The sequence below is a fragment of the Nomascus leucogenys genome, chromosome 15, assembly GCF_006542625.1.
Source record: "Nomascus leucogenys isolate Asia chromosome 15, Asia_NLE_v1, whole genome shotgun sequence".
NCBI classification, from domain to species: Eukaryota; Metazoa; Chordata; class Mammalia; order Primates; family Hylobatidae; genus Nomascus; species Nomascus leucogenys.
In genome coordinates this window covers 32628103-32650512 of record NC_044395.1, presented here as the reverse complement: position 1 = coordinate 32650512, position 22410 = coordinate 32628103, and the positions used below count along the sequence as shown (strand labels likewise).

At 37.2% G+C, this 22410-nt stretch overlaps 1 protein-coding gene across 12 annotated transcripts in view; it reads left to right on the top strand.

Annotated features, from left to right (window-relative positions):
- YAP1 (Yes associated protein 1) overlaps window positions 1-22410 on the top strand; it is a 124773-nt gene that overhangs the window by 82128 nt on the left and 20235 nt on the right. For 4 of the 12 annotated variants that reach the window (XM_030829252.1, XM_030829246.1, XM_003253038.4 and 1 more), the window contains 2 exons: window positions 14793-14974; window positions 18740-18787. In XM_030829252.1, coding sequence (XP_030685112.1) covers window positions 14793-14974; window positions 18740-18787 — 230 coding nt within the window. Of the gene's footprint in view, window positions 1-14792; window positions 14987-18739; window positions 18788-22410 lie in introns of all 12 variants that reach the window. The other 8 variants (XM_030829248.1, XM_030829253.1, XM_030829247.1 and 5 more) reach the window with 3 other exon arrangements.

Here is a 22410-nt window from a genome sequence, read left to right as displayed (position 1 = left end):
ATAGTCCCAACTACTCAGGAGGCTGAGGCAGGAGAATCGCCTGAACCTGCGAGGCAGAGGTTGCAGTGAGCCAAGATCGCACCACTGCACTCCAGCCTGGGCAACAGAGCGAGACTGCATCTCAAAAAAAAAAATTATTAACCGATAAAACTCACAAAATTTGGCCCTCGTAATGATTCCTCTAATCATCCTTTTTTCAGTGGGGAGAATGCTACTCTTCTGATCACTGCAGAACATTCAACATCCCTGGCCCACTAAGTGCCATAGCACCACACAGCCATTATGATTCCTCGGACCACCAACACTTTTTTTTTTTTTTTTTTAATGCTGGAGAGTTAGGGAATATGGTCTAAAATCTGAGCTCCTCTGAGATCCAGGGAAATTATACCCAAGGTTATATAGTTAAATGACAAAACTGAAATTTGAATTTGATCTTTTGATACCTAGAATTTATAAGCAATTTAGATTGAATGCAGTTAATCTTTCAGAAATACCTACTAATGCTGATACATGAAAATTTGAGAGGGAGAAAAATAGTGGTTAATGCACTTGCATCTTGTATTGTGACTCATCTTGAATAAATTACCCAAAGATAATGAGTTTTTCTTTTCTTTCTTTATTGTTTCTTTCTTTTTTGGAGACAGCGTCTCACTCACATCGCCCAGGCTGGGGTGCAGCATGGCTCAATCTCAGTTCACTGCAGCCTCAATTCCTGGGCTCATACAAGCCTCCCACCTGTAGCTGGGACTACAGGCATGTGCCACCATACCCTGCTAATTTTTTTGTGTCTTTATTAGACATGGGGTTTTGCCATGTTGCCCAGGCTGGTCTCAAACCCCTGGGGCTCAAGCAGTCTGCCTGCCTCTACCTCCCAAAGTGCTGAGGTTACAGGCATGAGCCGCAGGGCCTGGCCAAGTTTCTAATTACATAAGAGAATTTAAGATCTCTGATTGGAACAGACTTTAAAGGCATCTAGTTGAATTATTTACCCAATTCTTGCCTCACCAATCTCAGCTTTGACCTTTCCCTTTACTAGTTTACTTCATTATAGTGTAGCCCATTCTACTTAAGGAAAATTCTAATGACCACAAAATTTATATTTCTTGATTACCCAAAAATTTACTTCCTTTCACATGTGTGAATACAGCTCTAATCCCAGCAGTGTTCTCTTCTAACTGTGGTTTCTCTGGTTTTTCATGTGTTCGGAGTTCTCTGTTCTTTATCAATTTACTCACTTCTCTGGATGTCCTTCATTTTGCTAGTGCTTCTTTAAGTGTTATATTCTGTAGTGTTTCGTATGTACATTATCCTGTGAGAAAAATAGTTATGGCATTTCTCTGACCTGTCATTTTCAATCCCCTCCAAAAATCTTTCTTCAGTCTGCAGTAGAGGCTAGCATTTCTTTTCCACATAATAGTTACAACAATGTACTTGATTCAACTGAATTAAATTGGGATGTAAAAAAAGTTACCTTCTCAGTTGGCAATCAAGAGACCCAAGTTCTGCTATCACAATATAACGAACTGGATCAGAAAGATACCTAACTTCTCTTGACTTAATTTGACTCATCTGTAAAATGTGACTGGATTAGACTGGATGCTCTTTAGAATATTTCCAGTCTTTAACTGAATACAATATGCTCAGTAACTGCTTTGGACCCCTGCTTAAGGTTACTTCTCAATAGCCTTTTTGATTTGAGTGCATTGAGGTTTCAGAGATACTTTTGAACTATTTATTGCACCATTTAAGTTTAACTTTGGTCCTCTGGTCACAGTGTGGAATTACTTTTGAAGAGGAGACAGGGAAATCTTCCAGCCTTTAATCTAAAGATAAGCCTTATCACATGGTGAGTATGTCCAGGCAAACAAATCTGATAGGGGGTGTGGGAAGTGCTGGGCTGAATAGTTAAGCTTTGTCCACACTCTCAAACTCTTGGAAGCATATGGGAGTTTAAACATGTTCATGTTAGCAAAGTTCAGCTTTATTGCCTTAAAGATGATGCCTTGTCGGTACACTTTGTTTCCAAAATTTAAAACTCCCATAAAGTTGCCATGACAGAAAGTCTAATGTAAGCAGATTTGAAGCCTAGTTCCAGGCCATGTGCTTAGCAAAACCTGATTTAAGACATACTAATAGAGATTGTTACTAATTATTGCTTTCACTACATTTTCTTTTTCCTTCAAAAGCAAGCATTTGCTGAAATGAATATTTTAATACATAAGATTATAGAATAGATTTCAAAATTAGTTCCACACTTGAGCTCTGCAGTTTTTTAAATTTTATGTTAAATTCAATAGGATATATTCTAAAAAGTAAACAACTTTAGGTGTATTCCTCTGTCCAGTATGTCTCAACTATGTTTTGTGAAATTTCGCTGTTCCTTTTTAAAATGTTTTATTTTTTATCTAAAAATAAATACTTTGGTTAGCTAGGGAAAATATCCAGTAAGATAGTTCCAAAATAGTTTATCAGTTATGGTAAGCAATCTCTCCTGTACTAACCAAGGCTGAGTAGACATATGTTAAGGAGGATAAACTAATAGGTAATTTCTACTTGATCAGTATTTCATTGATGCAGTTAGTTAATTATACAGTGAAGAAACATTTTTGTCTTTCTTTACATAATGAGTACATTGTTCATACAGGATTTTTTAAACATGAAAGTTTAAGACCAGCAATGTCACTTAGATTATAGTTTAATGCCTTATTTGTGTTATTAAAGCCCCTATCAAACACACTCAAAAAGACCTTACATAGTTTTTTGGGGGTTTTTTGTTTTGTTTTTTTTTGTTTTTTTTGTTTTTGAGACAGAATCTCACTCTGTCGCCCAGGCGGGAGTGCAGTGGCGCACTCACGGCTCACTGCAACCTCCGCCTCCCAAGCAGCTGGGACTACAGGTGCCCACCACCATGCCCGGCTAATTTTTTGTATTTTAGTAGAGACAGGGTTTCACCGTGTTAGCCAGGATGGTCTCGATCTCCTGAACTCGTGATCCGCCCGCCTCGGCCTCCCGAAGTGCTGGGAATTACAGGCGTGAACCACCGTGCCCAGCCTCTTACATAGTTTTTTAAAAGGAAACTTTTTCAAGTTATATTTGTATTAACTCTGTATTAACAGCAAACATCTTATATGCTGGAAAAAAGGAACCATTTGGTGTTGCTTGCTACTTTTTGTACCAACCCAAAGATTCAGATACAAGAAAAAGAGATTATAGAATTATTGGAAAGGTCAAATTTCTGTTGAAAGTAATTGGTGTGATTTAGAAGGAGAGTGGTTCAGATTCTGTTTTGTTTTGTTTTATACTCATTTTGTTCTGCTACCCTAGTTGCTAAGGTCATTTTAGAACTCATTCTGGACTTGCTTCAACTTGGAGATTATCCTGTGCGTTACTAATAGCATCCTCCTAACTAGGGAGAGAAACTATTTTAGGATTTACTTATTTATGCAACAAAAATTTGGGTGCCAGTTACATGCCAGGCACTGTACTAGCCACGGGTTGGGAGGAACAAGCTACTAAACAAGTAAATCATTATAAATGATTAAGTATGGTAAAGGGTACTAAACAATGTGGGGTGAAAGGAACTAGGGTGGCGGGAACCTGCTTGCACCTGGGTGGTCAAGGGACGTTTTTCAAAAAGGCACATAGGAAGCCACCAGTCAAATTTCAGACCAGTTTTTGTGCTTTTCAGTAAAAACTCTGAGGTATGTATCACTTCTAAATTATAAATTATCCTCTATGAAAGAGCTTTACTAGTAATAAAGGAAATTAGAAATAAAGTGTTATAATTGACCTGTTTATTCGTTAATCTAACATGAATTCATAGTGACAAGTATATTTTAAAGGATAATGCCCCTTTTTTTTTTAATTTTTAGTTTTTTAGAGACGTGTTGCTCAGTCTGGTCTTGAACTCCTGTCCTGAAGCAGTCCTCCTGCCTCAGCCTCCCAAGTAGCTGGTATTACAGGTGCAAGTCACCATGTCTGGCTGCTTCTCTACAGTCTCATTATCTGAACTTTCTTTCCTAACTAGACCTTAAACTTTATTTTCGTAGTGGGGAAAAACGTCTGGTTGTGCTGTGGGGACAAAGAGAGCTGAAAGCTAATTAGAACACGTTCTCCCTTTTCTGCCTCACCTCATTTAGCAACTCCTGTGTCCTGCCCTAAACTGCTTGATGAGGTGATGAGGAGAAAATGTTCTGCTGGATTTCTTTTTGTTTTCTTTTAGCTCCATTCATGATTGTATTGTTTGAAAAAGAACATTATAATGAATTTTTATGGTTGAAGGAGGGGGAAGTTGAATTGACTAAAGTATTGATATTTGCTACCAGTATTTTTGAACAGCTAAAGATATGAAGACTTTAATCCAGTTCAGGGAGGCTGGGAGTTGGTGCTGGGGAAAAGGTTTGGCTGTGTCCCCACCCAAATCTCATCTTGAATTGTAGTTCCCATTATCCTCACATGTTGTGGGAGGGAACAGGTGGGGATAATTGAATCATGGGGGCAATTTCCCCCATCCTGTTCTCAGATAGTGAGTGAGTGCTCGCGAGATCTTATGGTTTTATAAGGGACTTCCCCTTTCCCTGAGCACTGGTTCTTCTCTCTCTTGCCGACATGTGAAGGAGGACATGTTTGCTTCCCCTTTGCAATGATCATAAATTTCTGAGACCTCCCCAGCCATGCTGAACTGTGAATCTATTAAACCTCTTTTCTTTATAAATTACCCAGTCTTGGGTATGTCTTTATTAACAGCACAAGAACAAACTAATACAGTAAATTGGTACCAGAAGTGGGGAAAGAAGTGCAGAATGTGGGATGGAGAGGTTACTTAGCAACTGTGACAAAACCTAGAGTAGGATGTTAGAGCAGGTGAACTGTCCCCACATATTGATCATTAGGGAAATGCAAACCAAAACTATAATGAGATAACACTTAACTCCCATTAGGATGGCTAAAGTTTTTTTTTGAAAAGATAATAAATGTTGGCCAGAATGTGGAGAAATTGGAATCCTCGTACATTGCTGTTGGGATTGAAAAATGATGTAACCACTTTGGAAAATAGAATGGCAGTTCCTCAAAACATTAACCGTAACATTCCCATATGACCGAGCAATTCCATTCCTCGGTATAGAGGCTAAAGAATTGGGAACATATGTCTACACAGAAACCTGTACCCAGGTTTACAGCAGTATTATTTTATAATAAATAGCCAAAAAGTGAAAATAACCCAAATGTCCATTAGTTGATGAATGGACTAACAAAATGTGGTATATTCATATAATGGAATATTATCTGGCAATTAAAGGAAATGCAGTGCTTGATGCATATTAAAGCATGGATAAATCTTGAAAACATTATAAATGAGAATAGCGAGGCACAAAAGGCCATGTATTGCTTAATTCCATTTTTAGAAATGTCCAGAATGGGAAAATTCATAGAGACAGAAGTAGATTAGTGGTTGCCAGGGACTGGGAGGAAGGGCAGTAGGTAGTGAACTGCTAATGGATACGGGGTTTTTTTGTTTGTTTTTGTTTTTGCGACTTTTTTTTTTTTTTTTGAGGTGATGAAAATGTTCCGAAATTAGATCGTGGCAATGGGTGTACAATTCTGTGAATATGTAAGAACTAGCAGACAGTACATGTAACAAGGGTGAATTATCCCAGTAAAGAGAAAAAATTATTTCTAGGCATGATGTCATTTAGGTATATGGCTTAGTTGGGAAATACCTTTTGTATATTGATCAGAAAAAGATGTATTCAGTCATTAGGTTAGGACTCTCGTCTTTTCCTTTTTTTTGTAAAAGATAGCTTTTCAGTGTGAATTAAATAAGCAATTTTTACTGAAAAACTACATTTTATGTTTAAGTAGATAAATTATTATGCCACTTTATAGCGACTCTCTGTAGATGATTCAGTCCCCTTAGGTCATGCAGTAAACACTTAGAGCCAGGAGTGAGTGTTTTGTGTTTTGTTTTTACTGCTTTAAGACCCACAGATGGCCTATTAGTTTGTGTTTTTAGAAGAACATTAATTTCTTTTAACAAGTCTACTGTTTTGTAGTTTTGAGTACACTCGTAGGTATGAGGAAAACCCAAATATTTCTTCTGAATGTTTTGAACAAGTTAATATAGCTATGCTAATATGGAAATATTCAGTGTCTGAGATTTGAAAAAAATACTAGACAAAAGCTTTTGTGGGAGATTTGATGTAATGTTTTAATAGCTTAAGAATTGTTTCTTATTTTAAATGTATACCCAATAAGATTACTAGAATTAAATTTATTCCAAAGTTTATGACTAACAGATCTGTAATACGTTGTTATAATCCAAGTTTTGAGGTTACAAATCATGTAAATCTAAAAATTGTCTGAAGTTTGGAAATTCACATGTTTAGAGTGAAACTTGGGGAAGAAAACCTATGGTGTTGACCCCTTTCTTTTATTTTTGAGAAAGTAGTCCCTTATTTTTCAGTAATTGCTCAGTCATTGGTTTTCTACCATAAAGCTGTCAGGGCTGATTTGTTAAGCAAAACTTGAAACAGTTACTGTTTTGTAGTGCAAGAAGCACAGACTCTAAATTTTAAAATATAGCATAATTTTTAAAATTCTGACATTTTGTGGGGTTTTTGTTTTGTTTTTACCTTTTAGAAATTTTACTAAAACTGGAAACATTGGGATTTCAATAGTTGATAGCCAGAGGAAGAAGTTGGTAATGCTATTCTTTTCTTTTCTTGCTGCCCTGCCCCCTTTCCCCAGGAAACAAAGCCGGTTTTGTTTCTTGCCTGCTTGTGAGGTCTCTGCTGCACCCCATGTGGGTGCACCGCTCTGTGCTTTGTTGAAAGGCTTAAGATACTCAGAAGGTAAAGAACAGGATGCTTCTGGAGAGGAATAAATCCCAGCTTCAGTAGATAAACAAGGTTGTTTGAACTGGTCATTTAAGTGAGTTCTTTATATGGAAACCTTGTAGTGCTGCTTGTATCCATAGGTAACAACATTTAGGTAAAGAAAGCCAACAGTACTCACAATAGTCATCAGAGTATTTCTGTTACATAATTTTGTGCAAGTTTCTGTTTAATTCTGTGGACTGGTTCTTCCTTCATCTTTTGATATCCTAACTAATTTTTCCTGTTCCGTGGTTTTGAATAGTCAGATAAGCTTAGATTTGACAAAGACCTTACCAACCAATTCAGTTTGCCGTCAGCATTGGCTATTGTCATTAATGATTACTGCTTATGGTATCTAATTCTGGGAAACCGGTGAGAAGCAAAGGATATTTACCACTTTATTTTTGTGCAATTTTATTGCTATTCAGTTTTTTTCACCAAGAATGTATGTTATTTCATAAATAACTTAATGTTATGTTATGTAATGAAAATATAATGGGGAAAGCTCAAAAGCTTATCCAAATGTTACTTAATAGCTGAAGTATTTAACAGTGTAAATAGCTCTAGAATATGTTTTGAAATCAATCATGTTTTATAATTCCAACACTCCTCAGCTTACTAATGGGCTATTTTCTAGCAGGTTTTTGGGGTTTTGCTTTTTCATTGCTTGGAACCAAAAACATTTTTCCCCAATAGTTGTTTGCCTTGGGCCTCAATTTATGACATGTTCATTGTATGTGATGAATCTCAGATCAGCTCCCCAATTCATATTTAACTCATGCTCTCAAACCTGGCACAGCACACTGTATAAAATGTTTCTGTGTGGAAATATGTTGAGTGTTATATTGAAACACCAAGAAGATGTTTCACCGAAAGAGAAGGATCCCCTTGTGCCATTGGCTCAATCTCCACTACCTTTTTTCTATTTAGACCTTGTAGGAAAGAGAAACATGCATATTTTTGTGAATCATAGGAATATTTGGAAACAGTAAATGGTATGATAAAATAGGAGGAGGAGCGAGAATGTATGTGTATGTCTATGTGTTTGTCTGTGGAGGAGAAGGAGAGAGGTATAGGAATCATCAAAATATGGAATTAGTCTGTAGGAGTCAGAGTCTTTAGGTGTAGAAAGAAGTTCTGCAGAAGAGAGGGGACTACGGTTTATGGAGCACCCACTGTTCCAGGTGTGTGATAGAATAATCAATCCTCATAATAACTCAAATGGAGATGTCAGTATCCTTGGTACGGATGAGAAAACCGAGGATTAAGTGAATTACTGAATTAGTATGCCCAACTCTAATCCAAGTTCATTTGACTCTGAAGGCTGTGTTTTTTATGATACCTGTCAATTATGTAACTATGTTGGTAACAGATAAGAGCAATTTTATTACATGAGGTTGTTGGTGCCTGAGAAATCTTAGGTCCCAAAAATTGTTGGCTTTTTTCCTATCCATTGCCATATAAAATACTAAACTATAACCTATAAGGATGAAAGTTTTGTCCATTTACTTTTTATAAAGCCATTTTCTAAGTCTTCATGAGCTAATAAGTATGTTTTTTTTCCATATGAGATTAATAAGGCTTTGAACAAGCTGGAGCAGTATGTCATGTTTTGACATCCCTTCTTTCTTCTTCCAGACAAAATATTAAAACAAGATAACCAAAAAGACACAACTAGGGTATGAATTTTTAAAAAATCTCTATAGGTCAGAAAATAAAACCACATAAAGCATTGAGGGTAGTGCTAGAGGCCTGCCAGGTTTAGGGGCCATTTGGCTCCTGAGAAGAACTGTTAATAAAAGTATTAATAAGGAAGAGGACATACAAAACAGGCTCAATGGGAAAAGCCAGGCATGCAGCTGACCTGGCCCTGGCCTAGGACAAACGTTTACAAGGATTGACCACACGTCAAGTCACAGAGTCACAAATTGTCTAGAATCAATATTATGTAGACTATGTTTTTCAAACCTCAATGCAATTAAACTCATAATAAAAAAGTTTCAAAAAACATGTCTTGCCCTACCAGCTATTAAAACATATTACTAAAGTTGTACTGTTGTACATATTGTACATACTAAATAATACATATATATAACTTACATGTTTATGTAGTATAAACATAAAGGCAGTACTGCCGTACTAGTATAAGAATAGTTAGATTAATAAACAAAATAAAAAATCTGGAAATAACAAAATGTCAAAATTTAGTCTATGATAAAGATGAGGGGAAAGATACACTGTAACACAAGTGGTGTTGGGACTAATGGTTAGCATATGGAAGAAGATAAAATTAGATCCATTCATGTCATACACTAGAATAAATTGCAGTGGATCAGATTGAGTTGCCAAGTAAATGAGAACTGTAGTTTTTTAATTAAAATAGGTGAATTTCTCTGTAGTTTGAAAGTGAGGAAACGTAATTCAAATTTTTAAAAAGATTGATAAATTTGACTAAAGAATAAGCTTTTTTTTTTTTTTTTAGACCAGAGTCTTGCACTTGTTGCCCAGGCTGGAGTGCAGTGGTGTGATCTCAGCGCACTGAACCTCTGCCTCCTATGTTCAAGTGATTATCCTGCCTCAGCCTCCAGAGTAGCTGGCATTACAGATGCCTGCCACCACGCCCAGCTTATTTTTATATTTTTAGTAGAGACGGGGTTTCACCATTTTGGTCAGGCTGATCTCAAACTTCTGACCTCTAGTGATCCATCTGCCTTGGCCTCCCAAAGTGCTGGGATTACAGGCATGAGCCACCACGCCTGGCTAAGAATAAGTTCTTTTTCATGAAAAACAAGCAAAAAGATGACAAACTGAGGAAAATTATTGGTAACATATCACAGACACAGACTTCTTATCCTTAGTGTATAGACTGTATCATAAGACATAGCAAAAATAAAATTATACTGAGATACTACTCATCTTTCAGATTGGCAGAAACCCAAAATTGGCAAGTCTTTGGGGGCAAAAAAGCACTCTCTTACATTACTAGTGAGGATACATCAAAGTACAGCTCCTGGGGTGGGGCGGTGGTGTAAATTTGGCGATATCTAGCAAAATTATTTATGCTTTTAACATTCAACTAAGCAATCTCCCATATAGAAATCTACCCAAAGATGTAGTAGCAGAAATACAAAATTATATATGAGCGTATTCTGTACAGTACTCTTTACTAATAATGAAAACCTAATAGGAAATTGGTTGAATAGAATATTAACCAGCCATGTCAATAGGAAAATGAGGGAAAATCTCTATATACTGCTTTAGAGTTATCTCAGGTTATATTGTTACAAAGGCAAAAGCAAAGTGGAAGGAAGTATCCATAGTATGCTACCATATATCAAAGAAGAAGGGATGTGTATGTGTTTGCTTACATTTTTAAGAGTAAAGGAAATACTGATAGAGTTTACCTGTTACCTGTTGGAGGTAGGAGGAAGCAGGTGGGAAATAAAGCAAATCTCTGAAATTCAAAGGCAGAATGTCATAAGTACACCTGTATTTCAGGTGGTTGGCTAATTACAGAAGAATAATTTCAGGTGACTTTAAAGCACAGTGATTTTACTTTATGTACTTAATGGAATGTCTTAAGGAGATAAAATTGCAAAGAAATCTGAAACTTGAATCATTTTAGTGATCATAATGTTATTTTTAGATGATTGCATACGTATAGAGGACAATACATATTAATGTTGTTAGAACCCAGTTTTTCAGCATGAGAAAAAACAGTTGTTATAAAATCAAAGTAAAAACCATGCATCCTAAATCTGAATTGGAAATATGCATTTTCTGAAGGAGAGTACCACCTAGAAACAGTTACAAAAAAGCAACAAAACAATAATAGGTACCCCCTAGTACGCAGAGTAATGTCTCTAAATACCATTTCCCACTCAAAGAAATCAGGGCTTCTTCAAAAAAGGCTGAGTAAAATTTGGGGCAGGGAAGTATACTAGATGACCTTGGAACATCTTTGTGCCTAAAAGCAAACAACGAAGTAGACCAAGTCCATTGTAGCCATAGGAAAAAGATCCAGCTTGAAGGGCTTAACCTGGTCAAATATGGCACACTTTGAACATTGATCAGAATAACTGTGCTGGATTAAAACACATCATAAACATATTTTAAAATCTGTGGTTTCATAATGATTTTCTTCCCTTTGCTCCAGGTAGCAGAGTATCAGAATGATTTTTTTTTTTTTTTTTTGAGATGGTGTCTTACTCTTTCACCCAGGCTGCAGTGCAGTGGTGTGGTCTTGGCTCACTGCAACCTCTGCCTCCCAGGTTCAAGCCATTCTCCTGCCTCAGCCTCCTGAGTAGCTGGTACTAATGGTCACCCGCCACCATGCCCGGCTAATTTTTTTTTTTTTTCTTTTCTTTGTATTTTTAGTAGAGATGGGGTTTCACCGTGTTAGCCAGGATGGTCGTGATCTCCTGACCTCGTGATCCGCCTGTCTCAGCCTCCCAAAGTGCTGGGATTACAGGCATGAGCCACCGCACCTGGCCGATTTTTTTTTTTTTTTTTTTAAACCCTTATTGGCTACCTTTCGGAGGACTCTGGGACCAATTCATCATCCTGAAAATATACACAAAAAGGGAATGAATCAAACATTTATTCTGTATCTTACCTGTACAAATTATGTTTCAGGGTAACCAAATACTTAATATGGGAAAATTCTTATTTATAGAACTTCAAATAATACATGGGGAGGAATGATACCATCATTTCGTAACCTCTAATGAAATAATGAGTTTAGGTTTAAAAAAATCAGTGGTTGCTAAAAACCATTGGGTGAAAATAACCTAAAATGGATATAATAAGTTTACCACATCTGCACCACTGATTCATCCTTATCATGAAGACAGTCATCTTGTGCCTTCTCTCCTCATGTAGTGCCACCAGTGAAGTATTCTTGCCAAAAATTGTGATCAGCCCTCTATATTCGAACTTGTTTACATCAAATCAAGAAATGGAAAAGCATGCTGCATAGTAATATGGGGATGCAATCAGCAAAGTCCAGGCTGTAGACAATTCTTTGAGGCAAATGACACAGTTTCTTTGACAAATAAATGACAAAGAAAAAACCAAGGGGGAACCTGTGTATTAAAACAGTGGTCCTCAGAGCGCTGGCATGAATCGAAAGTCACTGGGAGGGCTTGTCAAAACACAGATTGCTGGCTTCATCCCGTAGTTTCTCATTCATTAGCCCTGGGTTAGGGCCCATGAATTTGCATTTCTAAAACGTTACTAGGTGCTCTTCCTCCTGATGATCCAGAAACCGCAGAACGATGTTATTAAAGAAGTCTTGGATTATGAATCAAATACAGTGTGTGGACCTCGTTTGGATTGTTTTGAACAAGCCAATTGTAAAAATAACAATAATTCCCTTGATAATAGGGAAATGTAGACATAGGATGGACTTTTGATAATATTAAGGAATTGGTAAATTTTGATAGTGTAACCATGGTATTATATTTTTCTTTTTTTAAAGAAGGCCCCATCTTTTTAGAAATACATGTTGAAATTATGGGTAAAATGCTATATTGTTTGCTTGAAAATAATTGGCGCTGAAAAGTAGTTGAGGATAGAGGTAAAAGAGATTGGCCATGTATTGACAATTGGGAAGAAAGTGAGTGTTGAATACACAAGGATTCATTATCTGTATTTTCTACTTTTCTATGTTTATGGAAATTACCTTCAAAATGTAAAATATATGTTTGGAAACATTAAAATATATTCCAAAATAGCTCATGAATTAAATGTAAGTCACCATAGAAATTACACGTTTTTTGGAATAGAACAGTCATGAATTATACTATTTCAAAACGTGGGATGCAGGTAAAGCAGGACTTAAGCGTAAGTTTATTGATTTAAGTCTTCCAAAAAAAGATGTAAATGAATTAAGTTCAACTCAAAAGTTAGAAAATGAAATACAGAAAAGCTGTAGGGAAAAAGAGCAGAAAAAATAGAAATAAGTTAATAATGCAGTCATCTTTTATTAACAGATAGCTGAGAAGATTGGATTGAACTAAGGCATTATTCTAAGAGAGATTGGTCTGTAATATTCCTCTCTCTAATATCCTTGGTTCTGTCTCAGTGCTATGCTAGCCTGGTAGAAGAATTGGGCAGTCTTGAGTCAGGTATGGTGCTCGCCTGCAGTCTCAGCTACTTGAGAGATAGACAGTAGGACTGTTTGAAGCCAGACATTTGAGACCAGCCTAGGCAACATAGTAAGACAGAAAAGGAAAAAAAAAAAAAAAAAAAAGGTGTGGTAATGTAAAGAGAAATTAATAGTAGGACTTTTCTCTATTGTCTTAAATAGTTTCTGCCTCAGTGAGTAACTACTCAACTTATGTAGAAATGGCTCAGTATTTTTTCAGCACACACTTTGTGCCAGATGCTGTGCTAGGTATTAAGGACACATAGATGACTAGGATATGGCCCATACTCCTGTGGCACTCAGTCTTAGGGAGCATATGAATTTGTAAACAAAATATTAGAATCAGGCAAGAAATGTCAGTAGACAATATGGAAAAGTTCCCAGGCAACTCCTTGAGAGAAGAAAATTCTTAATGTATAGGATGGACCCAGCCTTGTGAGGTTTTCCTCAAGTAGTCTCCAAGAAGAAATGGCATTTACCAAACAGCCAGTCTGTTATAATGGGACACATTAACACATTAAAAATCATGAGGAGTTTGCTGTGTGACTGGGAGACCATTAAGTTATAAGAGCTGTTGTCAGTGTATGTTATTTAGGATTTTTGTAGCAAGGTTTATATGAGAGATTGGCCTGTAATTTTCCTTTCTTTTAATATCCTTGTATGGTATCAAGGTTATGCTGGCCTTATAAGTGTTGGAAAATATTCTTTCCTTGTTGTGCTCTGGAAGAGGCTGTGTAAGATTGGTATTATTTCTTCCTTGAATGACTGCAAAGCCATTGGGACCTGGGGTTTTCTTTAGTCAACGTCTACTAAACATTTAGTAGAAACAGTGATCCAAAATTTCAACTTCAGTTGAATGTGTATCTGAGAAAGTTTATTATTCTTACTAACATTTTCACATAAAACTTCCCTCTGCCCACTGAGGTTAATTCACGGTTTGATCAGTGTTGTATCAGTGACAGAAATTCACTAGTATAAAAACCCAGTCCGTTTCTAAACACCAAATGGTGTATTACAGCTTCAAATTTTTTTTTTTTTTTTTTTTACTACCTAGGCTTTGTGCTGGGGGTACCATGGTGTCAAATGAGACAAATCCATGTCATCCAGATACTTGTGGACTCAATTTGATATGAGCAAGCATCAGATCATTTTAATCTACTTGCTTTATTGGGATGTGTATGTGGATATATTAAGGGCTGATTATTTTGATGGGCTTTGCTGTTTGGAATGCTTTGTCTTAATTTTTGTGGATGAATTTTTAAATTTAAATATTTCATAAGAAGTAATGAATTTGCATCATTCACACTTCAGAAGTTATAAATAAGGTTCTCCAACTTTGTCCTTTAGTCACCCAGTTTCCCATCTCTGGAGCCAAAAGATGTTAGTTGCTTCTTAGCTATTCATCAGTTTTTATATCCTCTGAATATGCAATATATATATTCACCCCTGTTCCCTTCCCCCCCCCCCTTTTTTTTTAACACTTTCTCTTCTGCACTTTGTTTTTAATTTAGTAAGTCCTTAGAAACTGTTCCTTATTGCATGTTAAAACTACCTCTTGTTTCTTTTCTCTTATGACTTGCTTGTATCTTGTGACAACAGTAATAATAATGTAGTCATGGTGATACTGATGGATTTTTAGGTTATTTCCAGTCTTCCTGCCCAAGAAAGTTACAATAAATATCCCAAATTGCTTTTGAATAATTAAATCATCATTTTATCTTCCTTCGCTAGTTTTTTAGGACAGATTTTTTTTTTTCTTTTCATTTCAGCCATGAACCAGAGAATCAGTCAGAGTGCTCCAGTGAAACAGCCACCACCCCTGGCTCCCCAGAGCCCACAGGGAGGCGTCATGGGTGGCAGCAACTCCAACCAGCAGCAACAGATGCGACTGCAGCAACTGCAGATGGAGAAGGAGAGGCTGCGGCTGAAACAGCAAGAACTGCTTCGGCAGGTGAGGCCACAGGTTAGAAACCAGCCTTCCACTTTTTGGGGTTTGTTTTCTTAAAGTTGGGCAGATTTCATTTTAACATTTATTAGTTACAGAGGAATGTTGCCTTTGTAAAATTGAGCGACACAGAAGCATTCTATCCAGCCCTGTCCTTGTCTTAGTTTCGTGACTGTGAATGGCCTTTGATCAAGTTACAAGGGATGTGACTTGGAAACCTGTATCATGAAGAGCTGTTTTGGTCATGGTCATTGCAATTGAGCAAAAATTGAAGGAAGCAAGAATGCTTTCTCTAATGTACATGGAATTGTGAATTGCTGTTTTTCTGAGGATTTCACTAAAGGGGAAATTCTAGAACATCACCTGGGAGAAAATATCCTTTATTAATAACTTATGTGGCGGGATACACCAGTATGACATTTCTCAAATGACAAATATACTTCGGTATTACCGAATCTAAGAATTTTCATTTAAAACAAAATAAATGTTACCTTTTGCCAGGTGCGGTGGCTCATGCCTGTAATCCCAGCACTTTGGGAGGCCAGGGTGGGCAGATCACTTGAGGCCAGGAGTTCAAGACCAGCCTGGCCAACTTAGCGAAACCCCATCTCTACTAAAAATACAAAAATTAGCCAGGCATGGTGGCACACACCTGTAATCCCAGCTTCTCAAGAGTCTGAGGCACAAGAATCACTTGAGCCTCAGAGGCAGAGGTTCAGTGAGCCAAGATTGTGCCACTGCACTCGAGCCTGGGTGACAGAGCGAGATTCTGTCTCAAAAACAAAAAGTTATCTTCAAGTTTAGAAGATGCCAGTGTGCTTTAAAATTACATGCTTATGGATGTTTTTTTATGTTGGGAAAAGTAGGACATAGCAGTAGAGAGCTTGAAGCCCTTTAATCACCAATTCCATCAGCTTTCTTCCAGAAGGTACTGTTGGTCTTTATGTTCCTAATATGTATAATTAATCTAAACACTAATTTTTACTTTATCTTATTTCAGAGTGGTTAAATCTACTAAGTTCAGATATTAGGGATAAGGTCTTTTGTTAAGTAGTGTAGATATTTTTAAATTTCTATATAAAATTTTTTTGAGTAGATAATAGAAAAATGGTATAATAGTGATAAATGTACAGAGGTGAAAGTACACTCAGAATAAGATCCTTTCCCTGTTTTTCTAGTTGTCTCCTATGGGGCCTAAATAACTATGAGTTTCTTAGGTTTTTTGTTTTTTGTTAATTTTTCCAGAGATACTCTGTTTACATACATAAAATACATGTATCTATGTTATTTTTTCCCTACCTAAATCACAGCATGCTAAGTATAGACGTTTAAAAATCGTCATACTCGGCCAGGCATGGTGGCTCATGCCTCTAATCCCAACACTTTGGGAGGCCGAGGCAGGAGGCTTGCTTGAGCCCAGGAGTTTGAAACCAGCCTGGGCAACATGGCGAGACTCTGTCTCTTGGAAAAAAAAAAAAAAAAAAAGCTCTACATTTCTGTTACCAGGAAGTAGGCACTTAAAGGTCTGTTTTTTGTTTTCTGTTTTAGGGCTATATTTTAAAAGTATCTCTTGAGTGTCAGTGAAAATATATGAACTCAGTACTACCTGAACTCTGATTTGGGGTTTGAGGAATTGGTAGTTCAGGAGTTAAATTAAGCCATGGTATCTGAGACAGGCTCACCTTGAAACTGTGCTTTGTCGGTAATCTGTCCATACAATTCTACTGTGATTGGCATCAAAGGTAAACCCTGATAGAAGAAGTAAGACAGTATGTGCCAACATACGATGTCAGGAACTTGTTGGGGCTCAGAAAATGATACTCCAAAATACGGTTCTTTGACAAACTAAACTAAGGAAGCAGCCTCAAGTTCTATGCCAAAGCACAGGATGAGGCTGTTCTTTGAAGTTCTTTTATCTACCTAGAAACCAGACCCACCAAAAGGAATACAATTGCCTTTGATCCCCTCCCCAAAATTTCATTAACCAGAGAAGACTGAAACTTGTATGACAGAGGAAAAGACTAAAAATTAAATACCACACCTAGAGAGCTCAGAGGAACTTTGCCCAGACTATTGTCTGTTTTCAGATCCCATTCAGTTTCCAAAGAGAATTATTTACTAACCATTGTCTGTGTACTGGGCTCATTCATTCTTCCTAAAAATCATTTACTGCCCTTCAAAATGGCATCATTTCCCTCATGTCCCCTTCCCCTGTGAAGAAGGGTATTATATAGTATCTGGAACTCACTTGGTTATTGGGTAATCATTCTCTTGCAATTTCCCCCATGTTTATGCACCTTAAATAAATTTGTTTGCCCTTTTCTCCTATTAATTTGTCTATTATCAGTTCATTTTCAGCGAACCTTTAGAGGGCAGAGGGGAAGTTTTCCTTTTGGCCCCTATAAAGTGATCTTGAAAGAAATGTTTCTTTATTTGACATAAAAAAGGATGGAGAAAGGAAGCATTATTGTACCTCTGACTTTTCTTTTCTTTTTTTTTTTTTTTATTTTTTGAGACGGAGTCTTGCTGTGTCGCCCAGGCTGGAGTGCAGTGGCGCAATCTCGGCTCACTGCAAGCTCCGCCTCCCGGGTTCACGCCATTCTCCTGCCTCTCCAAGTAGCTGGGACTACAGGCGCCTGCCACCAAGCCCAGCTAATTTTTTTGTATTTTTAGTAGAGACGGGGTTTCACCGTGGTTTCGATCTCCTGACCTCGTGATCCGCCCGCCTCGGCCTCCCAAAGTGCTGGGATTACAAGCGTGAGCCACCGCGCCCGGCCGTACCTCTGACTTTTCTAACAAATTACCATAAAGGAAGAATATTTTTCATCTACTATTGTTAGAACACCATAGAACCATCAAAAATATAATTACATGACTAATAGAAAAAAAATAGAGCAATTTTAAAATATGTTTTATGTAACCTATTTTCATTGTTTTTCATTTTGTTGTTGCCGAGTAGTAGTAGTTCTAAGTAAATACAGGTCTCAATTTCACTATGAATGAAAACTGTCAAAATCAAGAAACTAAAAAAAAAGTTCTTTAATTACTAATGTCAAAATCATACTGTTTTTAAGATAATTTGTAAAGTCTAGAAATGGGGCCATTTGCCATTTTGTTTTATGCCATAGATCATCCTGGGGTTTTTTGGTGCGCAAACGCTGCTATTTGTAAAACTCTTCCTTCCAAAGATTTTCCTAAATCTTTATTCTCAATCTTACTCTGGGTGATGGGTCCTGGACAGAATAGCTTCACTTCCCTTAAAGGTAACTTCTTTGTTTCATCTTTACTACCTACTGTGCCGTCTTTTCTTATGTTGAAGTTGACAGACCTGCTCTTTTCTCATACTAATAAGACTATTTTTTAGATTTTTTTAAGTAATCACAATAAATTCAGTATATCTTAAGTCTTTTGGCTTCCTGTGAACTTCTTCCATTGACAGTTTATCTTACCACTGAAACATCAAATATATTGTATCTGCTTTATCTCATACTCAGAAGCAAAGAACCTACGTGACCAATATCAAATTTTATTTTTTAGTTCTGACACCTAAAGTCTTGCTGTCCTATCCTCAATGCTGTTAAAAACTTCTGAGGTTCCAGTTTTGTTATGTGGTGACTCCATTGGCTCCTGTCTTCCTCAGTCTGCTTCTTCTCGGGTAGCTTGGGAATTCTGTGCTATGGTGATATGTCTGGATACAATTTGTAAGTCAGCCTACACAGCCAGACCATGTGGCTTAAAGTAATTTTTATCCGTCTTATTTTTTACTCTTAGGCAATGCGGAATATCAATCCCAGCACAGCAAATTCTCCAAAATGTCAGGTAGGCTCTTATCTGATGTTTTAGCACTGGAAAAAAAAAAAAAAAAAGATATTAAATTAGGAAAGAGAAACTTACATTCCAGGGTTCTGTCCTTATTGGACATTAGCCCAGAGTATAACTTTGAGCCATCTTTCTACCAAGATACTCAGGTTAACATTGCCCTTCCAAGAAAGTCTACACAGTCTGCTCCCTCCCTGCTCCTCCTAGGGAGTTTCTGTTTATCTTGATTCCATGGAGATCTTTTTTATTCTATATTTAAATGTATTGTGTCTCAGTTGTACATCCTATCAGCTAGGTATGCCTAATTTTTATTCAAATAGCTTAAAATAGTATGTATAATGATTTAAAGGAATTAATAAATTGAACAGCAACAAAAGCAGTATGTACTGGGGTAGACTAGTTTAGGAAATTTTAGAGTCATGATACTATAAGGAAGAGAAAAATTCTTTCTAGTGGACATTCCAAAGGAAAAATATCAAAATTATCAGGAGAGGATCTGCCTGGATAGTGTTTCAGGTTTTCTTGTTGGCTTTTATCATCATTCTCTGATGAACCCCAGGGAGCCCTGGTTGTGAAGGCATCTTATTTAGAAGGAAAGATTGTGGCCATTTTTTCTTCTAACACAGGCACTTGTCTGACTCGTAGGAAGAATCTCGTTCTTAAAACCAAAAAGAGTTAGGTGTTTGGGGTCCACAAGATAGGAAGAAATTCGGAGCCAGAGGATCATTCTACTTCTCTTGGGGCAGAAGCAACCATATAATGCCTCACCTTCTATGTAACTTACTCTGCACTAGGGTAAATAAATACATTGTTTTAGAATCTGCTGCAGAAGTAGGAGTTGGCAAAATTCTACTCATTTTGGATACTGTTAAGTTGTCCATTGGAGCACCATGATGATAAAAGTCAGATACAGTCTTCATAGAGACCAGTTAATTTTGTGAGAAGGAAAATCTCTATTCTTCTTTATCTATCTCATAAATACCTCCATTAATCAAAAGACCAAGCAAGGGATAACTCATAATAAGCCATCTTCACCAAAGTTGAGCATAGACATTCTTATGATGGGGGGCACTAATATACCATTTGACTGTGAAGTGCAGGATAGCAGTGGGTCTTTATAACATGAAGCCATTTTTTTCTTTGTCATTTTCTGAAGTGTTTGTTTTGTTTTGTCTTTTTGGTTTTTTGTTTTTGTTTTTGTTTTTGCGATGGAGTCTCGCTCTGTTGCCCAGGCTGGAGTGCAGTGTTGTGATCTCAGCTCACTGCAAGCTCCGCCTCCTCGGTTCACACCATTCTCCTGCCTCAGCCTCCCGAGTAGCTGGGACTACAGGCGCCCGCCACCATGCCCAGCTAATTTTTTTTGTATTTTTTAGTAGAGACGGGGTTTCACTGTGTTAGCCAGGATGGTCTTGATCTCCTGACCTCGTGATCTGCCCGCCTCGGCCTCCCAAAGTACTGGGATTACAGGCGTGAGCCACCACGTCTGGCCTGAAGTGTTTCTGAAAGAAGAATTTTATTCATGATAAATGAAAAAGAAACTAATACAGGAGCAGAAATTAACTCAAAGGAGATTTGGATTCAGGTAAAAAGTCCTCCATGCCAAAAAAATGTTGAAATTGTTTCCTTTTTTCCCAAGGTCTTATACCCTGAATCTGATAAATAAGTTAAATTCTTATTGATCTTTGTTTCCTACTTGAATAGAAAAGTAAATCTTTACTGTTATTAAAATTATCAGGAATTCTTAGATTTTTTAAAATAGTAAAGCTTTAGAAAAGGTGAGGCTTACTAGTAGTAAAGCTTCTAAGATATGAAGATTAGAGGTAATTACTTAGATTTGCCCAGACCAGAGCAAAAAACTTGAAAGAGGTTTTTAAAAATCTTCTTTGCATATGCTGGAGATTAAAATATTGGTTTGTTATATATGCTTTAGTTGTCAATGTTTAATATTTACCTGGCATAACTGTGGAAAGTTATCAGTAAATGTATGAAATTCAAGTATAGGTTTATATTTGAAATAGCTCAGATCAAGAAATCTGGTGGTATTTGTATCAAGAAAGCATGTGTATATTTTTCTCATCCTATTATTTTCTAAATAACCTTCAGGTAGATGTCAGGAAATAGATCACAAAGAAGAGTCATATCTTTTTCTTTTTTTTTTTTTTTTTTTTTTTTGTTTTGAGACAGAGTCTTGCTCTGTCACCCAGGCTTGAGTGCAGTGGCGCGATCTTGGCTCACTGCAACCTCCGCCTCCCGGGTTCAAGCGATTCTCCTGCCTCAGCCTCCTGAGTAGCTGTGATTACAGGTGCCCGCCACTACGCCCAGCTAATTTTTTGTGTTTTTAGTAGAGACGGGGTTTCACCATGTTATCCAGGATGGTCTTCATCTCCTGACCTCATGATCCGCCTGCCTTGGCCTCCCAAAGCACTGGGATTACAGGCGTGAGCCACCGCGCCCGGCCAGAAGAGTCATATCTTAAGTGAAGATGGCTTTAAGTAGTGTTTCTCGGAATAATCAAGAGCTAGAAAGGACTTTTCAGTCCCGAAGAACAGAGGCGTATAAAGACATCACTCAGTATCTGAACACTAGACACTGTTGTTCAAAGTTACTGGGTTTTTAACTTATACTTTTCTATTAGATATTAATGCAGCTGAGTTAGCAAGCAATAATGAGATCAGTGTCATTTTCTAATCATATACCTTATATGCTGTGGGATGTGGAAAGCCATCAGACTTCAAAATGCTTATGAATTACTACAAAAGCTGTCTTTAAGTACTTCCAATAGGATTAACAAATCATGTGGCTGTTGTAGGGTGCTGTGCTCGTGTACACTAATGTCAGTATGGGTGAGGTTAATGAAAAATTCCAAGATCCATGGCCCAAGTGATATTGAAATGTAAAATTTTGAAAAAAACTTTAAAGGCATTTATATGTCTTCTTAGTTAAATATGGAAATTATCACCTTAATTTATTATACTATGTTGGCAGAATTTTGGAAAAATTCATCCTTACAGAGCTTAACTTTTTATTTTTATTTTTATTTTTATTTTTATTTTGAGATGGAGTTTTGCCCTTGTTGCCCAGGTTGGAGTGCAATGGCATGATCTCTGCTCACCACAACCTCTGCCTACCGGGTTCAAATGATTCTCCTGCCTCAGCCTCCCAAGTAGCTGGCATTACAGGCATTCGCCACCATGCCCGGCTAATTTTGTGTTTTTGGTAGAGACAGGGTTTCTCCATGTTGGTCAGGCTGGTCTTGAACTCCCAACCTCAAGTGATCTGCCCACCTTGTCCTCCCAGAGTTCTGGGATTACAGGCATGAGCCACCACACCCAGCCAAAGAGCTTAACATTTTAATTTCATTTTGATTACTTATGATTTTTATGTTTCAAAAACAATTTCCATTCTCAGAAGAAACTTTTTGAAACTGTAAACATCTTTGCTTTGTGAGATTGAGCAGTTAATGCTATTTTCTAGTCATATCTCTGTTACACATCAGTGCCCACTTGTAAACTGGAGAGACCTTTTGAGCAAGTGGGTTTAGGAATGCACTCTAGCTTCTGTTTTAAGGTCTTTTGAGAGAAGAACTTTGAGGAAAGATAGTCCCCCCTGAGGTGCAAACACTT